The 21744-nt window shown below is 41.8% G+C and overlaps 1 protein-coding gene and 1 long non-coding RNA gene across 12 annotated transcripts in view; one reads left to right on the top strand and one right to left on the bottom strand.

Moving 5' to 3' along the window:
- RCOR3 (REST corepressor 3) overlaps positions 1–6474 on the bottom strand; it is a 52610-nt gene extending 46136 nt beyond the window's left edge. Inside the window, exons 1-2 of one of the 6 annotated variants that reach the window (XM_032878095.1) lie at positions 6056–6474; positions 5598–5654 (exon numbers count right to left, since the gene is read on the bottom strand). In XM_032878095.1, the coding sequence (XP_032733986.1) occupies positions 5598–5654; positions 6056–6221 (223 nt within the window). In that variant the 5' untranslated portion in view covers positions 6222–6474. The remainder of the gene's footprint in view (positions 1–5597; positions 5655–6055) is intronic. The other 5 variants (XM_032878093.1, XM_032878094.1, XM_032878098.1 and 2 more) reach the window with 5 other exon arrangements.
- A 395-nt stretch (positions 6475–6869) lies between these two features.
- LOC116879707 overlaps positions 6870–21744 on the top strand; it is a 42733-nt gene continuing 27858 nt past the window's right edge. For 4 of the 6 annotated variants that reach the window (XR_004385090.1, XR_004385086.1, XR_004385089.1 and 1 more), the window contains exons 1-3: positions 6870–7144; positions 7588–7659; positions 20618–20758. This is a non-coding gene — a long non-coding RNA (uncharacterized LOC116879707). Of the gene's footprint in view, positions 7145–7587; positions 7660–20617; positions 20759–21249; positions 21469–21744 lie in introns of those variants that run through there. The other 2 variants (XR_004385087.1, XR_004385085.1) reach the window with 2 other exon arrangements.

The raw sequence follows: 21744 nt of genomic DNA on the forward strand, positions 1-21744 counted from the left end.
TTTTAAAAGTATGAAACACTTAAAAGTTTAATCGTTTTGAAATATTTTAAATACCTTAACTGCAGTTGGTAAGTACATTTATGAGATCAATTGGGGAAAACCAACCAACAACTAAAAAACAAAAATATAATTTTGAGGGGCACCTGGGTGGCTCAGTGGATTAAAGCCTCTGTCTTCGGCTCAGGTCATGATCCCAGGGTCTTGGGATCAAGCCCTGCATCAGGCTCTCTGCTCAGCAGGGAGCCTGCTTCCTTGTCTCTCTCTGCCTGCCTCTCTGCTACTTGTGATCTCTGTCCGTCAAATAAATAAATAAAATCTTAAAAAAAAATTTTTTTTTTGATGAGCTAGGATTTTTACATCAATAGCAAATTTCAAAATAAGTACAAAAATAAAAACCTAGGGCACCTGGGTGGCTCAGTACATTAGGTGGCTGCTTTCAGCTCCAGTCATGATCTCAAGGTTCTGGGATCAAGTTCCACATTGGGATCCCTGCTCTGCAGGGGAGCCTGCTTCTCCCCCTGCGCCTCCTCCCACTTGTTCTCTCACTCTCTCTCTCTCTCTCTCCCTCAAATAAAATCATTTATAAAAAGTAAAAAATAAATAAATCTACTTCTTAGATTTAGGATATTTAGAATAAGGAGTTCTATGGAAATCATGGGACAAATATTCTATAAGAAAGAACTTAAGGGGTGCCTGGGTGGCTCAGTTGGTTAAGCAATTGCCTTTGGCTCAGGTCCTGATCCTGAGTCCCAGGATCAAGTCCCACATCGGGCTCCCTGCTCAGATGGGGAGTCTGCTTCTCCCTCCGACGTCTCCCCTCTCATGCTCTCTCTCTCTTTCATTCTCTCTCTCTCCAATCAATAAATAACATTTAAAAAAAAAAAAAGAAAGAAAGAACTTAAGTACTGAGAATATTAAGACACACCAAATATTTGTTAAAGTTCTCCAATTTATGAAGTGGGCTCTCACATATTTAATTCACTACCTTCATATTGGGATAAATAATGACTTTCCAAGGGTTACATAAATATAAGTAAGTTTTATGGGAATTAATTTTCAGAACTTCAGCTTCCCTTTGTGCTCTTCCCCAAGACAATCTGCCTGAGAACTCACCTGCAGTCTAAGCTAGCTGTTTATTCTACTTATGTATGACCTCTTTCACAGATGCCCTTCCTTCACTTACCAAAAAAAAAAAAGGGGGGGGCAGCTCTTTTACCCCATCCCACATCTGAGAAGAGTACATCACCTAACATTTTAAGACCTCTACAGTGCCAAACGAAGGGTGTCAGCAAGGCTCTCCTTTACTTAAGGCATCATACCTATTACAATTTCAATCAATTATACATTAATTGTAATAACTCAAACCAGAAGAGACTTAACACTTAGAACCTTATGTTCACAAGAATACATATTACAACGGTAGAGAAATTGGATAGTTGATCAATAAAGCACTTTCAAGTACAAAAATATAAAATTCCATGGGGTAAAATCCATGGCAATAAATTCGAAGATAAAAAAGGAAAAATGTAAACTTTCAGGCTATTCACCTCTCCATACTTCTTATAAAATAGATACTATCATATTACCGTAGTATTTATATTTAACTGGATGCATTTAAAACAAGGATATAATGGCTTTATTTCAAAGTCCTAGTATTTTCAATACACTGGAGATTATGTTTTTCAACTATTTTAACATAGCAACAAGTGATGTCAAAAATACACGAGAAAATTTTTTTGAAAATTCTTTTATGGGGGCGCCTAGGTGGCTCAGTCGTTAAGTGGCTGCCTTTGGCTCAGGTCATGATCCCATGGTCCTGGGATCGAGCCCCACATCAGACTCCCTGCTCCGCGGAGAGCCTGCTTCTCCCTCTCTCACTCCCCCTGCTTGTGTTCCCTCTCTTGCTGTGTCGCTGTCAAATAAATAACTAAAATTTAAAAAAAAAAAAGAAAGAAAGAAAATTCTATTATGAATATACAAGCAAAACATTTTGAAGACCACTGCTTTATAGACATTAATTTTCACCTAATCTAATGATATGGTTAACATTATCTCCTTTCACAAATCACAAAATAAAGGCATGGATACTTCAGGCAGTTTGTCAAGGACACCATACCATATTAGCTAAAAAGCGTATGAAAAGAGGTAAGATTTAATCGCCACACAAAACTGCTCTTCCTTGATACACAAATAGGCAGGAGGCACTAAATAAAAGTTGGGAAGTGAAAAATCTGAGGGAAAAAAAAAGCACCTAAGAAAATAATCAAATCCCGGGATGCCTGGGTGGCTCAGTCGATTAAGCATCTGCCTTTCTCAGGTCAAAATGCTAGGACTCTGGGATCAAGACCCACGTCGGGCTCCTTACTCAGAAAGGAGTCTGCTTCTCCCTCTGCCTGCCACTCCCCCTGCTTACACTCTACATCTCTCTTTCTGACAAATAAATAAAATCTTTTTAAAAAAAGAAAAAGAAAGAAAATAATCAAATCCAGTCAGTAAATTTTTATAAAGGCATTCTTAGCAATGGTGTTAATTAACATAAACTGTTCCTAAAATTATATTCAGTAATTCCAATTTAAATCACAATTCTTCTCATATTTTCTAAAATACTCATTTTAGTAAGTCATTCTGTTTGATTTCTAGCACTATTAATTTCTTCAATAAAAATATCCTAAACACACATACACACACAAATCCTCTTTAATTTTCTTATATTCTGATCATAATAATCTTGGTACCTAAGGAATTTTTCTTCCAAATAAGTTGGTTATGGCTGAATAATTTCCATGAGGATAGACTGAATGGTTTATGAGACTAAAGATGAAGGTATAGAAAAAGAGAAAAGGAGAGATACTGACCATTCCTCAATTTCTATCATTAATAAATACCTCTTTTCCTTTTATCTTTTCCAAGGAAATATGTTTAATTTCTCACCAAAGTATACTGAATTGATGAAACTTCACCCAACAGCACAACACTTAGAATAAAACAAACGAATGGCACTGTATTGAAAGGCATAGAGGTTCAATATTTACTTTTAAAAAAAAGTGTCTAACAACTGATAATCTACATTTGCTTGACAAGATTTGCTTATAATGGTTATAGGAAAGCCTATCCAGGTTTAAGTGATAACTGGTTTTAGTTGTGTCCCTGGGTTCAGTATTCTTCTGCAGATTAAGGAGAAAATTTATAGATGAATTTTTAAAATGTGACATATATTCTTTTTTTAAAAAAAGATTTTATTTATTTATTTGACAGAGATCACAAGTAGGCAGATAGAGAGAGAGGAGGAAGCAGGCTCCCCCTGAGCAGAGAACCAGATGTGGGTCTCGATCCCAGGACCCTGAGATCATGACCTGAGCAGAAGGCAGAGGCTTTAACCCACTGAGCCACCCAGGTGCCCCAATGACATATATTCTTACCCTAATAGAAAGTGTCAATTATAATCTGTGTAAATAACTTGAAATGACTTTTAAAAATGTAATAATTCAGTGTTTTTTTTTTCCACAAATATTCTGCTTAGGTTCAAAGTAATAAAAAAAAATGATGATCAAGTAAATTGGATAACTCAAATAGTGGCCATGTGAAACTACCTGAAGTGTTCTGCATTTTTAATGAATTATTTTTCAAATTTTGAAATTTATTCTCTAACGTGAAATGAAAACAAAACAAAAAAAACCTTTACAGTGATCTAGACCAAGACATATATAAATTTGTTCCAGCAAGAAGTCTGGTTTTTAAACACAAGACCTCCCAATCTACTGTGTACAGTTGTCTATGAAATATAAACCTATCTAATGGAGCAAAAAAAATCTATGTTTATTAACTTACGAAATAGTTCTGGTTGTTGAATTCTAATTTGTAAGTCAGTTTATCATTTCCCAAAAAAGCAAAGTACCAATAAATGCCCCAAGTCATAAAGATATAAATGTATGCAGAATCGTTCTTAATTATCAAATTTGATCTTTACTGAACAACCGCCATATGCCAATCAGGTATTTCTGATAAGAATTTCAGGAAGCATTTTTTATGTCCATTTTACAGCTAGGGAAACTAAGGATCAGAGAAGGTCACTAACTTGCTCAGAGCACAAAAATAAAATACCTGGGAACTGAATTCAGTCTATTTTAAGCCAAAGCATGCTTTTTCCAAGTAACAAGTTAATACCTTGTAATGCGAAAGTGTTATTCACCTACTAGCTACATCAATAAACAAAATTAGTTTCACAAACCATTTAAAATTATTTGAAGACCACCAGTACACACACTTGATAGCTTCTGAATAAAATATACTAACAGCTATGTCATTTGGAAGGCAACCCATACCCAGTGAGCACTCGAATCACTGGTTTTACCTACGGAAAAACAGACTGCACTAACAATCCTTTTAACACTCATTATTTTACCCTCCCCCTCAGGACAGGAGGAGATGTTACCTAAAACTCTTCTGCATTGTTGTAATGGGCATGGGATGAATAATACCCATCCCTACCCTATAACGAAGTAAAGACACTATGCCTCCCCTCTCCCACCAAAAAACACAAGCCCTATTAATATCTAATACAGAATTCAAAAGCCCGACACAACGTTATTATGAGGGGACAAGGGGCAAGAAACTGACCAACTGTAAGGGAGAAAGGGGTTTAGAAAAAAAAAAAAAGAAGAGCTCCTTCAAAGTCTATCCAAAGCCTGAACTGAAGAGTGTCTGGGGTGGGGAGAAGGAACATGCTCCACTCCGGGAGGCTCCAGCAAGGGCGCCTCCATATGCGGAACTCTCGCCCAATCCCCGTCCAGGCTGAAATCCCGTGACCGCCAGAGAGCCTGTTTGGAGAAAAGTAGACAGGGAGCCCGCAAGCTGGGTTAGCAGAGGACGCTGGAACCTGGCTGCTCGGGGAGAAAATGTCTCCTTGGCAGCTGCTGCCACTGTCCTGTGGTCTGACTTCCTAGGGCTGGCTGGAGGGCGAGGTGTGCCTCTGGCTTCTCCCCACCCCCTTTCCCCATCCCTTTCTCTCTGCGGCTCCTACACTCGCAGAGCTGTCGCGACCAAAGCTACACCACCTAGCTAAAAAGAAAGAAAAAAGAAAATCCCGTGTTCGAGCGGGTCGGCCAAGGTTCGCCCTCAGCTTCGGCCGGTGACAGCAGCCCCGGCATCCGCCGCCCTTCGCTCTCCGGGGGCTGGCGGTGTGGCAACTGACATTTGCATGGTTCTTCCACAGGCAGCCTGCACACCCTCTCCTCCAGCCTCGGCCCAACAGCCGCTCCTTCCCCAGCCTCAGACCCTCGAATCCGCCAAGGGCCGCCTCCCTCTGCTCTCCCCCACCTCGCCCCAGGCTCATGGGGACAGAAAGGCGATGCCACCAGCGGGCAAGTGGCCTCTGAAGGCACCATGTTAACCTTGCAATGCACACATCTGCCCACACGCCCTGTGTCACAGCCCTACCAAGCCTGACAGCCTCCCCGCCAGATGCCTGCCCATCCCAGCCCCGCATCCCCGCCCAACCGCACACCCTGACCCCTACCTCGGCAGCCCCTCTACCTCTTCCACCCTAAACCATTCCCAGAAAAGGGGAGGCAGGATTTTGCTTAAGCAAATATATCTACCTGGATCAAATTCAGGGATCCGAGCTTGGTATTCAGCTCCGACTCTCATCCCAACATCTGCAAAGCAATGCCAAAAAGAAAAAAGAGAGAGAGAGAGAGGAAAGGGGGGGGGAGAAAAAAGAAGAAAAAAAGAAAAAGGAAGAGACACTTAATAAAATATAAAATTTGCTGGAGGAAAGAAGCGGCGGGTGGATGGGAAGATATTAACTCCGGGCACTCCGGGAGATGGCAGGGGGGGGGGGCGGGGAGGGGGGGGGGGGGGACAGGGCGGAGGATTGGTCGAGGGGCGGAGGGACGGGGGTCGCGAGGGGTGCTGCTGCACTGCACCGGGAGTTCGAGGCTACCGCAGCGCCCGGGCTCCGAGGGGAGGGAGGGCGGGAGCGCGGCGAGGGGAGGGGGCTGGGGGAGGGGAGGAGGGAGGGGGGCAGGCGGGCTGGCGGGGAGGAGTTCGAGGCTACCACCGTGCTCGTCGTCGCTACTGCAGCCGCTCTCGGGCTCGGAGTAGTGCAGCCCGCCGTTGGTGGACGAGGCGCCGCCGCCGCCGCCCGCCGGGCTTTTGGCGCTGCCGTTGGCCGATCGGTTCTTCCCCAGTAACTCGGGCCCTTTCTCCATCATGCCGGGCATGGTAGAAGAGGGGAGGGGAAAAGGTGAGGGGAAGCGGTAGGCGTCAGGGTGAAGGGGGAGACGGCTTACGAGTGCGGGCGGGAGGGAGAGAAGGAGGAGGAGGAGACGGCGGTGGCGGAGGAGGAGGAGGAGGGTGTTAATATGGAGCCGCCATAACCGCCCCGGTCCGGCAGTAGCGCAGTCGCCTCACAACAACCCGCCCCGGCCCCGCCTCTCTCCCCTCCTCCCTCCGCTCGCCCCGCGCAGTCCCGGGCGCCCCTGTCGGCCGCGCCGCGCTCTACTCCGCCGCCGGTATCACTCCGCCCCGCAGGGAGGTTCCGGCCGCCGGGGCAAGGAGGGGGAGGCGGAGGGGAAGGGGGGGTAGGGGCGGGGAAGCCCGGCTAGCCGGCAGCCCCGGCAACCCCTACCGAGCTAATAAAATCGCCGCAGAGACGCGGCCGCCTCTCCGGCTTCCTTCATAGGGGGCGCTCTAGCGCGCGGGCGGAGGTGGACAAGAGGGCGTGGGACTCTTTGCCCTCTCTGGGCGGAAGGAACGCGCCCAGCCTGAGAAAGGGCTGGCGCGATCCGAGGCGCCCGAGTCGGGAGAACGGCCTCCCTCTCTCCGCGGGTGTTGCGGGTCTGGACTGCCGGGAGGGTCTCGGCGGGAGCGCGGCCCCTTTGAGATCCTGCGGAGGTTTGCTGCTCGTTTTTGCGGCTCCTCCAACCGCGACGAGCTGGTGTTGCGCCCTTTCCCGCCGGGGAGTCGGACTGTGTGGCGGGCCGCCCTTCGAGTTCCAACCCCAGAGTAGCAGACGCGGTCTTGTTTATCTGGACGCTGCAGTTCTGTTGTCTGAATCCCAGATCTGGGGCCTGACTCCCGAGAGAGATTGAGGGTGCCGAGATGAGTTTCCAGTGCTAGCATTGCAGCTGTATTTTGCTAAAAGGTGTCTTGTTAAAAACCTTTCTTCAGTTTTCTCTTCTCACCTTTGCTTTATTTTTATCCATTTTTCGCCTCTACTGTTTTATTAGTTAGAAAGTGGGTGTTGTCAGTGGTGAAATAAAATTACGACCGGGGCCTTGTGGACTGGTGCTTACTCAGTCCTCGCTGACTTGTGGTCAGGGCTTGGAGCAGAGCTGTTAGGGAAGGCGGAGTCGCCTAGTGGAGGTGAAGCAAGAGCTGCATTCTGGCAGAGTTTCCAGCCTGGCAGGCTCCGTGCTCTGTAATGCTTTTCTGAATTGCGTTAGGCAGAAGGAATAGGGAACTGCATATTTCCTTCACCCGATTAGAGGATATCTGCTCTGTTCTGGCACTGGGAGCTATTTATGATTTTCTATTTCTTTCTTCGTTCATTCATTCATTCTTTATTTATTTATTGTTTTTGCTCAGCACTAAGAATTGAGGACTTCCCGTGAACATCTATTATGCAAATGAATGAAGAGCAGTATTTGTGGTCCAGAGGTAAGGTATTCTCCAAACACTTAAAGGCTGTCCTGAATAACTCTGTTACAAGTCAGTGCGGAGTGGATCAAAGCAGAAATAAGCATCTCTGGCCAGAGCAAGACTTCACCTAAAGCAGGAATGTCTCAATCAGGCATTGAGCCAGGGGGAAAAAAAAAAAAAAAGCCTGGGAAGTAAATATTTGGCAGGATCCCTGTCTAAAGGGGAAAGTCTCCTGAGCAGGTTCAAAACACCTATCTTGTTCTGATAGTGGAAATAGTTTGATCTAGCGAAGCTTGATATGATTCCCTTAGATCATACAATTAAACCTTTCATTCTTCTCTTTCTCTCAACAAATACAGTTCTGGATATTATTTTAATTCCTGTATAGTTTTTCTACACTGAGAGAATATCCTGGGCAAATGAAATGAGTAGCCATTTCATTTTTATTGTAAATGAATACATTGGTATTTTCATTTTTATACACAAACTTCCAAAGAACATGATTCAGCATCTCTGGTCCTGTAATGCAAAGGCCAGACCATGAACTAAGTGAATTCATGAAAGGTAAATGTGGCTCTGATGCCCTTTGGCCAGCATGCTTTCTAACTCCTCAACTTTGCAACACTTTCAGCCTCTTTTCTATTGAAAGGAATTTCTGCTTATAGATCAAGGATTAAAACATTTTAATTTGGGGATTTTTGTACTTATTTCTAATGATTAGTAAAACCCTTAAAGAAGATTCCACACTTTTCTCGAGTACAACAAAGGGGACAGAACAAGGAAGAACGCATTCCACTCTTGGGAGAAGAACCTCAGGGATGGGGGCTTTTCTTTCTGTTTTGCCCCAAAGAAAAGGAGAACACCTGAAGCTGACCTGCTTCTGAAAAAGAATAAGGCCTTAAAATGATTTCCCAACAGTTAATAAGAACAGTATAAAATTAGGAAAAGCCTAAGAAGAAAATCCTGGGGATGTCAATAAGGGGTTAGAGGAAATGAATCTGGTCAAGGAAGAAGAAAGCTTTAAGAAAGAGTTAATAATGTCCAATGATGAAGAATCATGAGAAGGGTTTAAGAAAAGGTCTCTGGATTTGTTAACAAACAATATTTTGTTTGTTTGACTGCTTTTTTACTGTATTAAAAAATTTTTTTACTGTTTTCATTGCAGTTTAAATTTGGAATAGATATATCTCATAGTTCTAATATCAAAAGATACCAGAGGAAAAGCTTCACTATTGTACTGGATATCCCAGCAAAAAAAAGGCAAGGAAAAAAATGTATAAGGATTGTTTTGTTTTGATTTGTTTTGTTTTTAATTTATTTGAGAGAGCAAGAGAAAGAGCATGAGTTTGGGGGAGGGGCAGAGGAAGAGAGAGAAGCAGACTCCTCACTGAGCAGGGAACCTGACTTCAGTCTTGATTCCAGGACCCCGAGATCATGAGCTAAAGATAGACACTTACCTGGCTGAGCCACCCAGGTGCCCCCCACAATGTATAAGGATTGGAAAGAAATACATTAATTTGTTAACTGGAGAAAGATGATAGGCTGTATATATAATTATAATCTATAAACTTTTAGTATTAATACTGAATTTAGCAAGTTGCTGGATACAGTCAGTATATAAAGATCGATTATGTTTTAAAATACTAGCACTAAACAATTAGAAAATGAATTTTTGAAACTGATAACATATGAATGAATACATCAAAAATATCAAATATCTAGTGTATTAGCTTTCTGTGATAGCTGTAACAAATTACCACAAACTCAAGTGGTTTAAAACAAACTGTCATACTTCTGGACACCAGGAGTCTGAAATCAAGGTGTCAGCAGGGCTACACTCGCTACAGAGGCTTTAGGGAGAATCTGTTCCCTGCCTTTTCCAGTTTCTGGTGTCTGGCTAGCATTTCTTGGTTTGAAGCTGCATCACCCGATCTCTGTCTCCATCTTCACATTGCCTTCTCTTCTGTGTGTGTCATGAATTTTCCCCTTCCTCTATTATATAAAGACACTGATAGCGTTATGATCCATCTGGATAATCTAGGATTATCTCCTTGTCTCAAGAGCCTTAACTTAATCACATCTCCAGAAACCCTTCTTCCAAATAGGGTGACATTTATAGGTTCCAGGGATTAGGACCTGATATTTTGGGGACATCATCTAACACATGGCACCTAGGAATAAATCTTAATGAAAGGTGTATTAGGACACTATACTGAAAATTATATTTTTCAAAGAAATCAGAGAAGATCCAAATAACTGGTCAGATGCAGTATGCTCATGGATTGGAAAATTAGATATTGTAAAAATGTCAGTCTCCCAGTTGATCAGTAGATTTAGTCTAGTCCCTATTAGCATCCCAGCAGATTGTGTGTGTGTCATTTGACAAGCTAAAATTTAAATGGAAATTCAGAAGAACAAGAACAAAGTTGGAGAATTTATAGTACCAGGTGTTAGAAAGTAGACCAGTGGAACTAAATAGAACTCTTGTGAACGTTTTATTATGCAAAGGTGACACTATACTAATGTGGAGAAAACGATGCTTTGATAAACGTTGCTGGGTCAATTGAATGTCTATGTGGAAAACAAAAAACCTTGATGCCTACTCATACTAAATATAAAAGGAAAAAAAAAACAAACCTCTAAATAGATTATGGACCTAAAAGTTAAAGGTAAAACAATAGTGCTTTTAGAAAATATCATGGTTTATTGTCTTATAACATTGAATAATCAAATTATTTCTTTTTTTTTTTAAAGATTTTATTTATTTATTTGACAGAGATCACAAGTAGGCAGAGAGGCAGGCAGAGAGAGAGAGAGAGAAGCAGGCTCCCTGCTGAGCAGAGAGCCCGATGCAGGACTCAATCCCAGGACCCTGAGATCATGACCTGAGCCGAAGGCAGTGACTCAACCCACTGAGCCACCCAGGCGCCCCAATCAAATTATTTCTTAAATAGGACATAAAAAACATGAGGAAAATATTGAGCATTCCAGGTACAGAAAATAGTACAGAGGCCACTTGGCTAGCTCAGTCAGTAGAGCATGCAACTCTTGATTTCAGGGTTGTGAGTTCATGCCCACCATGTCGGGTGTGGAGATAGCTTAAGAATAGAGAGATCAGCGGGGAACCAGCTTCCCCCTCTCTCTCTGCCTGCCTCTCTGCCTACTTGTGATCTCTGTCAAATAAATAAATCTTTTTTTTTTTAAATAGAGGAAGAAAAGAAAGAAAGAGAACAGAAAGAAAACAGCATGGAATATGCAAAGAATCTTGAATTGTGTTATGTCAAGGAGCTACAAATAATTTTGTATTCCTGGAGCATGAAGTGAATTCAGAATGGGCCTAGAGAGTTAGGCAAGGGTTGAACCACATAAAGGCCTTGATAGTGTTCAAAGAGTTAAGCAATTTTTAGATAATAGAAGAGGAGCAGAGGGCTCTAAGCAAGAGAGTGATTTAGTTCAGTTGGTATTTTAGGTAAAAATTGAATGTGGAAATAAATGAGAAGGCCATTGAATTAGTTAAGAAATTATGAGGTTTAGGGGCACCTGGGTGGCTCAGTGGGTTAAGCCTCTGCCTTCGGCTCGGGTCATGATCTCGGGGTCCTGGAATCAAGCCCCACGTCGGGCTCTCTGCACGGCAGGGAGCCTGCTTCCCCCCCTCTCTCTGCCTGCCTCTCTGACTACTCGTGATCTCTCTCTGTCGAATAAATAAAAATCTTTAAAAAAAAGAAATTTTGAGGTTTAAGTTATGGCATTGGTAACAAGAATAGAATTAGGGATAGATGCAAATAATTAGGAGGTAAAAGCAAAATTGGGGGATTGGTTTATATGGAAAGGAAGAAGGAATGGAAGAGTCTAAGCTGACACCAGTATTTTAGCTTGAATGGCTGAGTGGATTGTGTCAACAACAGAGTTGGTGAATACTGAAGACTTAGCAATTTGAAGGACAAGGAGAATGAAATAATTTCCAGATACGTTGGGTTCTCAATAGAGAGATACCAGCATGCAGTTGGATATATAATTAAGATCAAGAGTGCAGAGAGGGATTTGTTACCAATTGATCGTAGCTAACCAAGGTCATGAGACCAAAGTAAATCACACAAGAAGAGGATGTAAGATGAGAAGTATAATGAGCTGAGGATAAAAAGCAAATGGACATCAACATCGAAAGGCCATACAGAGGAAAAGAAATGCATAAAAGAGACTGAGCATAAATGGAGAAAGTAGAGAACTAAGGAGAGTGTAACTTCCTGAAACCAAAGGTTTAGAGAGATCTAAAGAGAAAGGATCACCAGGACAGCAGAGAAGTCAGTAATTAAAGCTGAGGCTCCCGGGTTCCTGAGTGGCTCAGTTAAGCAACTGCCTGCAGCTCAGGTCATGATGCCAAGGTCCCAGGATTGAGTCCTGCATTGGGCTCCCTGCAGCAGGGAGCCTGCTTTTCCCTCTGCCTCTCCTTCTCTCTTTCTCATAAATAAGAATGAATAAAATCTTTTAAAAACATAAAGTAAGGTTCCAATATGTACAGTGCTTCGGCACATAAGAAAACATGAATGATCTTGGAAAGACCACTTTTACTGGGTCATGGGCCAAAGAACCAAACTGCAGTGGATTGAGAAGTGAAGAAGTCGTTTAAGGAAATGGGAACAACTAATAGGAACCTATTCCAGGAAACTACTCATACGGATAAGAAAAGGAAAAAATGGAACTAAGTGTCTTAGAGCAATGTAGCTCTAAAGTTATAGGCAAGAGTATGTATATATGTAATATTTCAAAAGTTGAAGTACCAAGTGCAGTTATTTCTACCCTATTATCAGTTGGATCTATACAGCTAGAACTTTATGTTAAGGAGAAGAGAGAACAAAGGTTATCTAGGTCTGTGTACACAGTAGATGTTTAATAAATGTTTACTGAACTGAACAAAACTAACCTCCAGACCATAACAGTATGTGTATATCTCCTTTCTAACGTATACACATAAATAACTAGAGCTGCCTGAACATGCTGAGAGTATTTCTGAAAGAGTATAAAAGAAACTGTTTACTGCTGGGGAGGGGGTGTCACTGTTTGAGATGGAAGGGGGATTTTTATCTCATGTATTCCATTCACAGTTGGTCTCTTTTGCCATGAGTATGTATTGCTGTTTTGAGGAAAAAAATGTCTAAAGAATCAATAGACAAAACACAGATAAGTATAATTTTTAAAAATAGTGTAGAAGTTCTACCTACTAGATGTTGAGAGGTAGAACAGAAGAGGAAAGATGGAAAGAGGATAAGGGGTATTATCCTCATTTTACAAAAGAGAAAAAATTTAAGCAGGGCAGTAATTGTGGACTACACCTTAATTCACCAACTACACTAGGCACACAGGAAGGAACTCAAATTTTATTCATACCATCCAGGCTCATAATGATTTTCTTTATGACAACAATTTTGCTGAAAAGTTTATTGATTTGTTTTTTGCTTCTTCTTCATTATTACATTAGAAGTTCCTGTCTCAGAAGTTTAACTCCACAAACAGTCAGGTGAGGCTCTGCAACACTGAGCACTGTTTGGTGGGGAGGGCCCAAACAACAGGGAGGAGCTCCAGGTTTTTGTTTTGTTTGTTCTGTTTTTCTTAGAGCCACTGATCCTCAAGGAGGGGTGAGGGTGAGATCATATAATTTTAGAGGTCTGGCAATGCCCTCCCCATCCCCACAACTACCATTTCTGAAGCTGGTCTTAAAACCACCATTTAAACAGATAGGGAGATAGGAAACTACAACACAAAGTAGATCATTTCATTTTTTAGGATGTTTAAGTCCTAGAAAACCTTTCTTTTTCCTTCTTTCTTTCTTTTTTTTTTTCCTTCTTTCTTCCTTTCTTGTACCCAGAGTTCAACTACATCTAAGAGAAACCCCAAATAACTGCCTTAAACAAAATGAAAATTTACTTTTCATGTAAAAGATATCCAGAAGTAGGCAGTCCTGGGCTGAAAAGACAACTGCAACGAAAAGTGTCAGCAATGCAGGCTGCTTTTATCTCAGCTCTCCACCATTCCTACAGTGTCAGTTTTGCCCTTGTGATCCAAGATGGTGGTTAGCAATGCCAGTCATCATGACCACACTCCAAGTTAGAGAAAGAAAGGAAGAAGGCCACACTTTATGGAAGTATAGCATACCATTTATGTTGGTATATCAGTGTTCAGAACTTAGTCACATGGCCCACTAACTTCAAAGGAGACTGGGAAATGTCAAAGTGCTCCACTAAAAATCAAGGTTCCATTGCTAAGGATGAAGTAGGAAATGAGTACTGAAAGGTAGCTAGCAAGCTCTGTCACACTGGTTATTTAACTATTTGAAAAGAACAGGGGTGCCTGAATGGCTCAGTGGGTTAAGTATCTGACTTTGGTTTAGGTCATGATCCCAGGATCCTGGGATCAAGCCCAGTGTTGAACCCCATGTGGAACCAGAGTGGAGCCCCTATCGAGCACCCCGTGGAGCCCAAGGTTGGGCTCCCTGGTCAGCAGAGATACTGCTTTTCCTTCTCCCTCTGCCTGTTGCTCCCCTAGCTTGTGCTCTCTCTCTCTCTCTCTCTCAAATAAAAATATAAAAATATTGAAAAAATAAACAAGCTTTCTTGGAAACAACTGCCTGTATTACTAAATCTGGAGCCATCTCTATTCTCTGGGTCTTTGACATTTGTTACTGTTTAGCCGAGGTCTCCACTTAGACTCCCATAGGTTTTTAATTTTCTTTTTTTAACCCTTCCCTTCCTAAGCAAATGAATATAAATGTATAGTCATTTAATTTCACCTGTTTTGCTTTGGTTATCTGAAACTTTTGAGAACTTTTTGAATTCCAGCTTTCCTACTTAGCTGTAAAGAATTTCGCTTTAAGAACAGGAACAGTGTTTAAATTTATATTTTCAGCATTGGGTACAATCCCTGTGCATAGGATTCTCAATATTTGTTTAATGAATGAATTCTGCAGTTCTTGAAGAGTTAGGTTTTGTTTTTTCTTTTTCTTGTTTGTTTGTTTTAATTCTGGAATTGTTTATGAAAGGAGACTATGAAATCTCCCTGTTTTTTTTTTTAAATATTTTATTTATTTTATGACTGAGAGAACACAAGCTGGGAGAGCAGCAGGCAGAGGGAGAGGAAGAAGCAGGCTCCCTGCTGAGCAGGGAGTCTGACCTGGGGCTCAATGGGGGCGGATTCCACTTGGTCCCCATGTGGGGTTCAATGCTGGGCTCAATCTCAGAATAATGGGATCATGACTTGAGCCAAAATCAGTCACTTAACCGACTGAGCCACCCAGGTACCCCAATCTCCCTGTCTTTTAAAATAATAAAGTCTTTTAAATGTCTGGGAGAGTTATATATTTGTTTTGTTTTAAAATTTTATGTATTTTATTTGAGAGAGAGAGATCACAAGCAGGGGAGAGGGGCAGAGGGAGAAGAAGACGCCCCGCTGAGCTGGGAGCCCAACCTGGGACTCCATCTCAGGACCCTGGGATCATGACCTGACCCGAAGGCAGACACTCAACCAACTGAGCCACCCAAGCACCCTGGGAGAATTATATGTGAACATATACCCTGACTTTTAGAAGTGGGAAGGTGATTTAAACTGTTTTGCTAAATTTCTAGACCATACAGGTATGATTTTGTGATGATTTCATTGGCTAAATTTTTAAAAAGGGAAAGACTAGATAGTGACAAGTTTAAAGTTTACATCTTAACTCTGCCCATGATACATAGTATCCTTTCCTAACTCACTTCTTCCCATCAGTTTTATAAATTACAAAATGGGATTTATAAATCTTTTTTTTTTTTTAATTGAAAAAGACATTTAAAGGACATATTGATTAAAATCAGTCTAGGATCCAAATTCTGACGTAATCTGAAGATTTGGGGATAAGATTAGAAATGCCAACCTCTGAAATGGAAACAAACTAACACTAAGTCCATTTGCGGAAATAATCTTAGAAAGTAACTTGAAAATGTATTAGAAAAAGTGCTGCTCATGAAATTAAGGGTTCCTACTATATATTCTTGTAGACTGGAGATAGTAATAAAAATACAATGTGTAGAATGATCTATAAATTTGTTACTTAGACATTAATCACACACACACCCCTGTCACTAGTATATATTAAATATTCAGATGTTAATTATTGTTATTAAATGTGTAGATTAGAAATAAAGAAAGAGAAGGAGTCCAAGGAGATGGCACCCAAAAATCTATACAATGGTCCTTTAATTAGAATAAAATATTCCTAGAGATAACAATACAAAGCAACAGGTCTCCTGAAGAAACTCAATTTTCTGGGTTTATACAGGGTTTTTTTTGAAGTAACTTACGGGTGTGGTGCATAATTCTGGAACACTGAAAAGAAATTAAAAAAAAAAAAGTAACTTAGCAATGGTGCTATGTTTTGTCCCCCTTTCTGTCTGGCTACAGGGTCTCATAGCTACATCCTGATCTAATTTCATTACTTTCGATTACCATAATAATGTGATTTCCTTCAGCATGGGCCAAATTTGTGGCTGTTGGGGCTTGCAGTGGTGTAGGACCCTTACTGTTATTAAGTCTCTCTGTCTCTGTCTCTCTTTTGCATACACTCATGCACAGCTCTCATTTCTCTTCTCTCAGCTCTATTTTCTCTGGGTTTATCTTTATTCTCTAATACGCAAGAAGCCACTCCCTAGGCATGAACTTCCTTTAAGCCCCATTAAACAACAAGGAATGAAGGAGAAACATGGTACTTTACTAGATGGGTGGCTTTTCAAACCTTTTGTAACCCAGTGTAATACACGTTATATTGTCAACCCAATACAGACATACATAAATGTGTATAAGTCAGCTATTTCTGCATAATAACAGCCAGAACATCTCAGGGGCATATAACACTAAGCATTTATTTTCACTCACTGGTGTGTATTGGTTAGGGTCAGCTGATCTGTGCTGGATTCAGCTGGGTTTCATGGCTGATCTTGGCAGAGCTACCTCGTGTCTGGATTGGCTGATGGTTAGCTGACATAGGCTTCTCTTAACTCACAGGAGGGTCAACCTTTTCATTCTATTAAATTTTCAACTGACTGGAGAGAGCAATATGCTTAACTCACCTAAGGATTTTAATGTTAATGTCATCCAAAAACACCTTCAAAGAAACACTCAAAATAATATTTGACCAAATATCTGAACATCCTAGAAATCAGTCAGGTTAATACATAAAAGTAACCATCACGGTCTCTTTCTGCTTTGCTTTCCTAAGATAGTAATCATCCCCAGTCTACCTAAGATTACTCCTTCACCAACACCACCTCCCTCGCCCCCAGAAGAAATGTATTGTTAACACTCTTGTTTCTGGAAGATAGGCCATATTTATCTTGTAGTTTTGTGAACTTCCAGTCCACCACTGAATACCGTCTTTGGGGTTTAATATCTCACTGCAAATAATACTGTTTTACACAAAAGTCTTAAAGTAATAGTATTTTTTTCTACAAATACACATAAAGCTATTTCAAATCCCTATGGAAAAGAATGGAATATAAATATGCATGCATCATTTTTGCCAGCTACGTGTTTTACATATTTAACTACATTTCTTTTAAAGTGAAAGCTGTCTTTTTTTTTTTTAAAGATTTTATTTATTTATTTGACAGACAGAGATCACAAGTAGGCAGAGAAGCAGGCAGAGAGAGAGGAGGAAGCAGGCTCCCCACTGAGCAGAGAGCCCGATGTGGGGCTCTCTCCCAGGACCCTGGGATCATGACCTGAGCCGAAAGCAGAGGCTTTAACCCACTGAGCCACCCAGGTGCCCCGTGAAAGCTGTCTTTTAAGGTCTTAAATTGTTGGGTTTTCAGACTAACTCAGTCTTATCTTTTTTCTTTTTCTTCCTATTTTAATAATAACCCAGAAGAAGTTTCCCTAGTTCTTAAGTTTTTTTCTGTTTTTCCACAATTTCTTAGTTTGGAGCAAAGAAGTCACAGACTGTATCTGATGAATCCAGAGGCTTTAAAATTCATTCCATCGTTACTCCACAAATATTTACATCATAATTTTGAGATACTTGGAACACAAAGATATATAACGCACAGTCCATAGCTTTTAAGGGGCTCATAACCATATGAGAGAAAAAGAGACTTATCAAAAATAATCCTGGAGGGGGCGCCTGGGTGGCTCAGTGGGTTAAGCCGCTGCCTTCGGCTCAGGTCATGATCTCAGGGTCCTGGGATCGAGTCCCGCATCAGGCTCTCTGCTCAGCAGGGAGCCTGCTTCCCTTCCTCTCTCTCTGCCTGCCTCTCTGCCTACTTGTGATCTCTGTCTGTCAAATAAACAAATAAAATCTTTAAAAAAAAAATAATAATAATCCTGGAGTTCAGAGGCTCTCTTTGTCTAGTAACATGCCCCATGTTTCTCCACTTTATAGGTGGAGAAAGAGATGCAAGAATCTCTAACCAGTTGGGCAAATTGTAATGAGTTGATAACCCAGTAAGAGAGAAAACACCAAGGTGACACCCACTTTTATAAATCTATTCCTGGGTCTGAGCCTGGCTCACAAGAATCAAGCCACTGGGCAAACTGCCACTCTAGGAACTGACTGACTCCAGCTCAGTATGACTCACCATACCTCCCAACAATCCTGCCTTTAAAAGCAGCTCATTTTCTCAAAAAAGGGCCATTTCAGATACTCTTTGTTTTCATTTCTCTAACCCTACTACTCACCTCTCTTTATTTTCATAGATGACTTTTCTTCTGACTTCAACCCTTCCCCCAACCCTAAGCCATTAAACACTCTACCACCAAATTGTAGTCTAAGCCTCTACCTGCCCTTCCCTTCCAGAGGTCAGTGTAGAGATCACATGGAAGTTGTCTCACATTTCCCTTAAGCTGCCCACTTGGTTCTCTTCTGGGAACCTAGTCAGCTTTGTGGCACTGTTCTTTGTACTGCTGGTCACTGAAAGGAAATCTGGGACAGGGTGTCCTTCAGGGAAGACATGGGCCTCGGGTAGACTACCCCTCCAGTTTACCCAGGATCACCAGTTAGACTGTTCAAATACACATGAATCTCTTCACAGGTACTTTGGGCCCGTCTTAAAGGGGCCCAAAGTAGGGCCTCTCCTATACTGTAGGAGAGAAAAGGCTAAAACTCTGCACAGAATGGGCTTCTTCCTGAATCCAAAGGAAAGCTATCTGTAGCAAACACCGTCTACATTCTGCTTCATATCCTCTTGGCCTTCTTAAGTTCTCTATGAAGATGATTTCCACACACTGAGTTTCTTACCTCAGGAACCCATGTCTCTTTCCTTTGCCTAAAGACTCGCTTCAGCCCCATGAGAGCTTGTTCTGCTATAGGCGGTGCAACACACAAGTTTGGAGGGGGAGTTACACTCATGGGGGCAATGTTCAACCAATTGGGGCTGGGGTTGGTGAATAAATGCCCCAGCCTCCTCACTGTCACTGGGACAAGTCTTTGTTGTTGCACATGGTTTCTCAGAAGATCCTCAGTGGGATTGAGCCTTGTTGCATACTCAGTGACAGTGTAAAACCACTCACTACTAACCGACTCATTAACCCCACTCAATAAAGCACACTTGCTGACTTTTCTCTCTTTTCTGTCTCACTTTTCCCATGTCCTCTTCTGTCCTTAGAATCACCTCACAAATAAACCTTCTGTGCCCAAAGCCCTGCACTCAAAGTCTGCTTTTTGAAGAAGCCCAAACTAAGATTTGAGCAATTTAGGTTTTTCAAAAAGGGAGTCCCATAACTGGAGTCAACCCCAGTCCCTCCACTGACTGCTGCTTTCAGATTTGTTCCTGTATCAGACAGCTATTGTGAACCATTTCAGTGTCTTGGACTCACTTATCTTTTACTCCAACTACTGCTGTAGCAACCAGTTCCCTGAAGCTTTCTCTAGGTGCAATCTGGCAATACCTCCCATCAGGCCCATGGAGCTTGCCTCTCACTCTCCAACTGGGGGTTGTCTGTTGACTCCATAGTGAAGAATGCTGTGGAAATCAACTGTGGTGCTCATGCTTATGCAACTCAGGAGTAATGGGGCTCATGCCTTTGGGGGAAAGTTTGAGCAGTGGGGGATAGGATCCAAATGATAAATACTACCCTCCCTTTATCTCTAATTGACATGTATTTCAAGAGACGTATTTCAGGCAACTCCTTGGCAGTCCCCTGGATTCCACAGCCAGTCACCCACAGTAGTGTCTAGTTTGGTAATGCATCTTTGCAGTGGTCTTGCATCTTTTCTGCTCCTCCACATTCCTTGATTCTGCTTCCTGGATCACACTCCTCAATAAGGAATGTATACTTAAGCCTTTGTTTCAGGCTGTTTCCCTGGTAAACGAGCCTAAGATAGTAACTTTCTTTTTTTCAGCCTCATTTGTAGATTCTTCCCTATGAAAGTTTACCAGCCTTTTGGTAAACCAAGGATGGCGTGACTCCCTGAATCCATACTTCTTGCCTCTCTAGTACAATTCTGTAAATTTGCAACATTCAATCTGAAATTACGCTCTGTAGTTTTAGAGGCTGGTGAGGGATGTCAAGTCCCACAGGTTGTGTGTGTGTGTGTGTGTGTGTGTGTGTGTGTGTGTGTGTGTGTTGGTGCATAGCTATAGGGAGATTTGACATACCTGCTCTCATTGTGGGCCCAAAATAGGTTAGGACTTCTGAGTTGGGTCCTCTCTTTGATGTAACTATCAACGTAAACTGCCCAACTGTTGCTATACTGCTGTACCTGATGAGACAAATGTGAATATGCTGTGGTGGTAGGCACCAGCTAAAGTGGCTCCTGGTGATCTGTGCTCTCAATATTCACTCCTTTGTATAATCCCCTCTTGCATGTTGGCAGGACCCAGTGACTTGGTCCTAACAAATAGAATACAGCAAAAGTGATGGGCTGACACTTCCAAGATTAGGTTAGAAAGGACTGTGACTTCCATCTTGTTCACACTTTCTCTCTGGTTCTTCTCACTTTTTCTCTCTGATGAAGCCAGCTGCCACATTGTGAGAGGTACCCTACAGAAAAGCCCACATGGCAAGGAACTGAGGGATGCCTCTAGGCAACTGTCTGCAAAGAACTGAGGCCTTCAGTGCAATAGCCCACGAGAACCTAACTCCTGCTGACAACCAGGTGAGTGAGGTTGGAAACACATTCATCCTTCAGCTGATCTTTGAGATGAGTACAGACAGTCCCCAACATATGATGGTTTACTTACAATTTTTCACTTTACAACAGTGTTGGATGAAATATTCAGTAGGAACTATACTTCGAATTTTTAATCTTTTCCAGGGCTAGCAATATGCAGTACAATGCTTTTTCATGACACTGGGCTGCAGCAGTAAGCCGAAGCCCCTGTCAGCCAAGTGATTACAAGGGTGGACAACCAAAAACACAACCATTGTTACCCACACAACCATGCTGTTTTTCACTTTCAGTACAGTACTCGATAAATTACATGATATGTTCAACAATTTCTTATAAAGTAGGCTTTGTGCTGGCTGATGTTGCCCAACTCTAGGCTAATGTAAATGTGAACATGTTTAAGGTAGGCTAAGCTATGATGTTTGGTAGTTTGCGTGTACTAAAGGCATGTTTAACATAATGGTATTTTTAATTTACAGTGGATTTATTGGAATGTGATCCCATTGTAGTCAAGGAATATATCTGTACAGCCCAACATCTTGATTGTAGCCTTGTGAGAGTCCCTGATCCAGAGGACTCAGCTAAGCCATGCTGTGATTCCTGACCCACATGAAATGTGAGATAATAATAATTATATTAATGATGTATTTTCTAAAACAAACATTAATTTTCTGGGACACTAAATCTAAAGCCATAAAGAAAAAGAACATATTTTCTGATTACATTTCTGATTTGAAATGGGCTGCCTTCCGCAACCCACTCCCCTTGGAATCAACTATTTTATTTTATTTTAAAGATTTTATTTATTTATTTGTCAAAGAGAGTGCAAGAGAGAGAGTGCACAGCAGGGGGAGCTGCAGGCAGAGGAAGAAGTATGCTCCCCACTAAGCAAGAAGCTAAGTGTGGGACTTGATCCTAGGACCTTGGGATTATAACCTGAGCCAAACGCAGATGTGTACCCTACCGAGGCACCC

Source organism: Lontra canadensis, unplaced genomic scaffold, assembly GCF_010015895.1.
Source record: "Lontra canadensis isolate GAN:19392208 unplaced genomic scaffold, GSC_riverotter_1.0 scaffold63, whole genome shotgun sequence".
NCBI lineage: Eukaryota > Metazoa > Chordata > Mammalia > Carnivora > Mustelidae > Lontra > Lontra canadensis.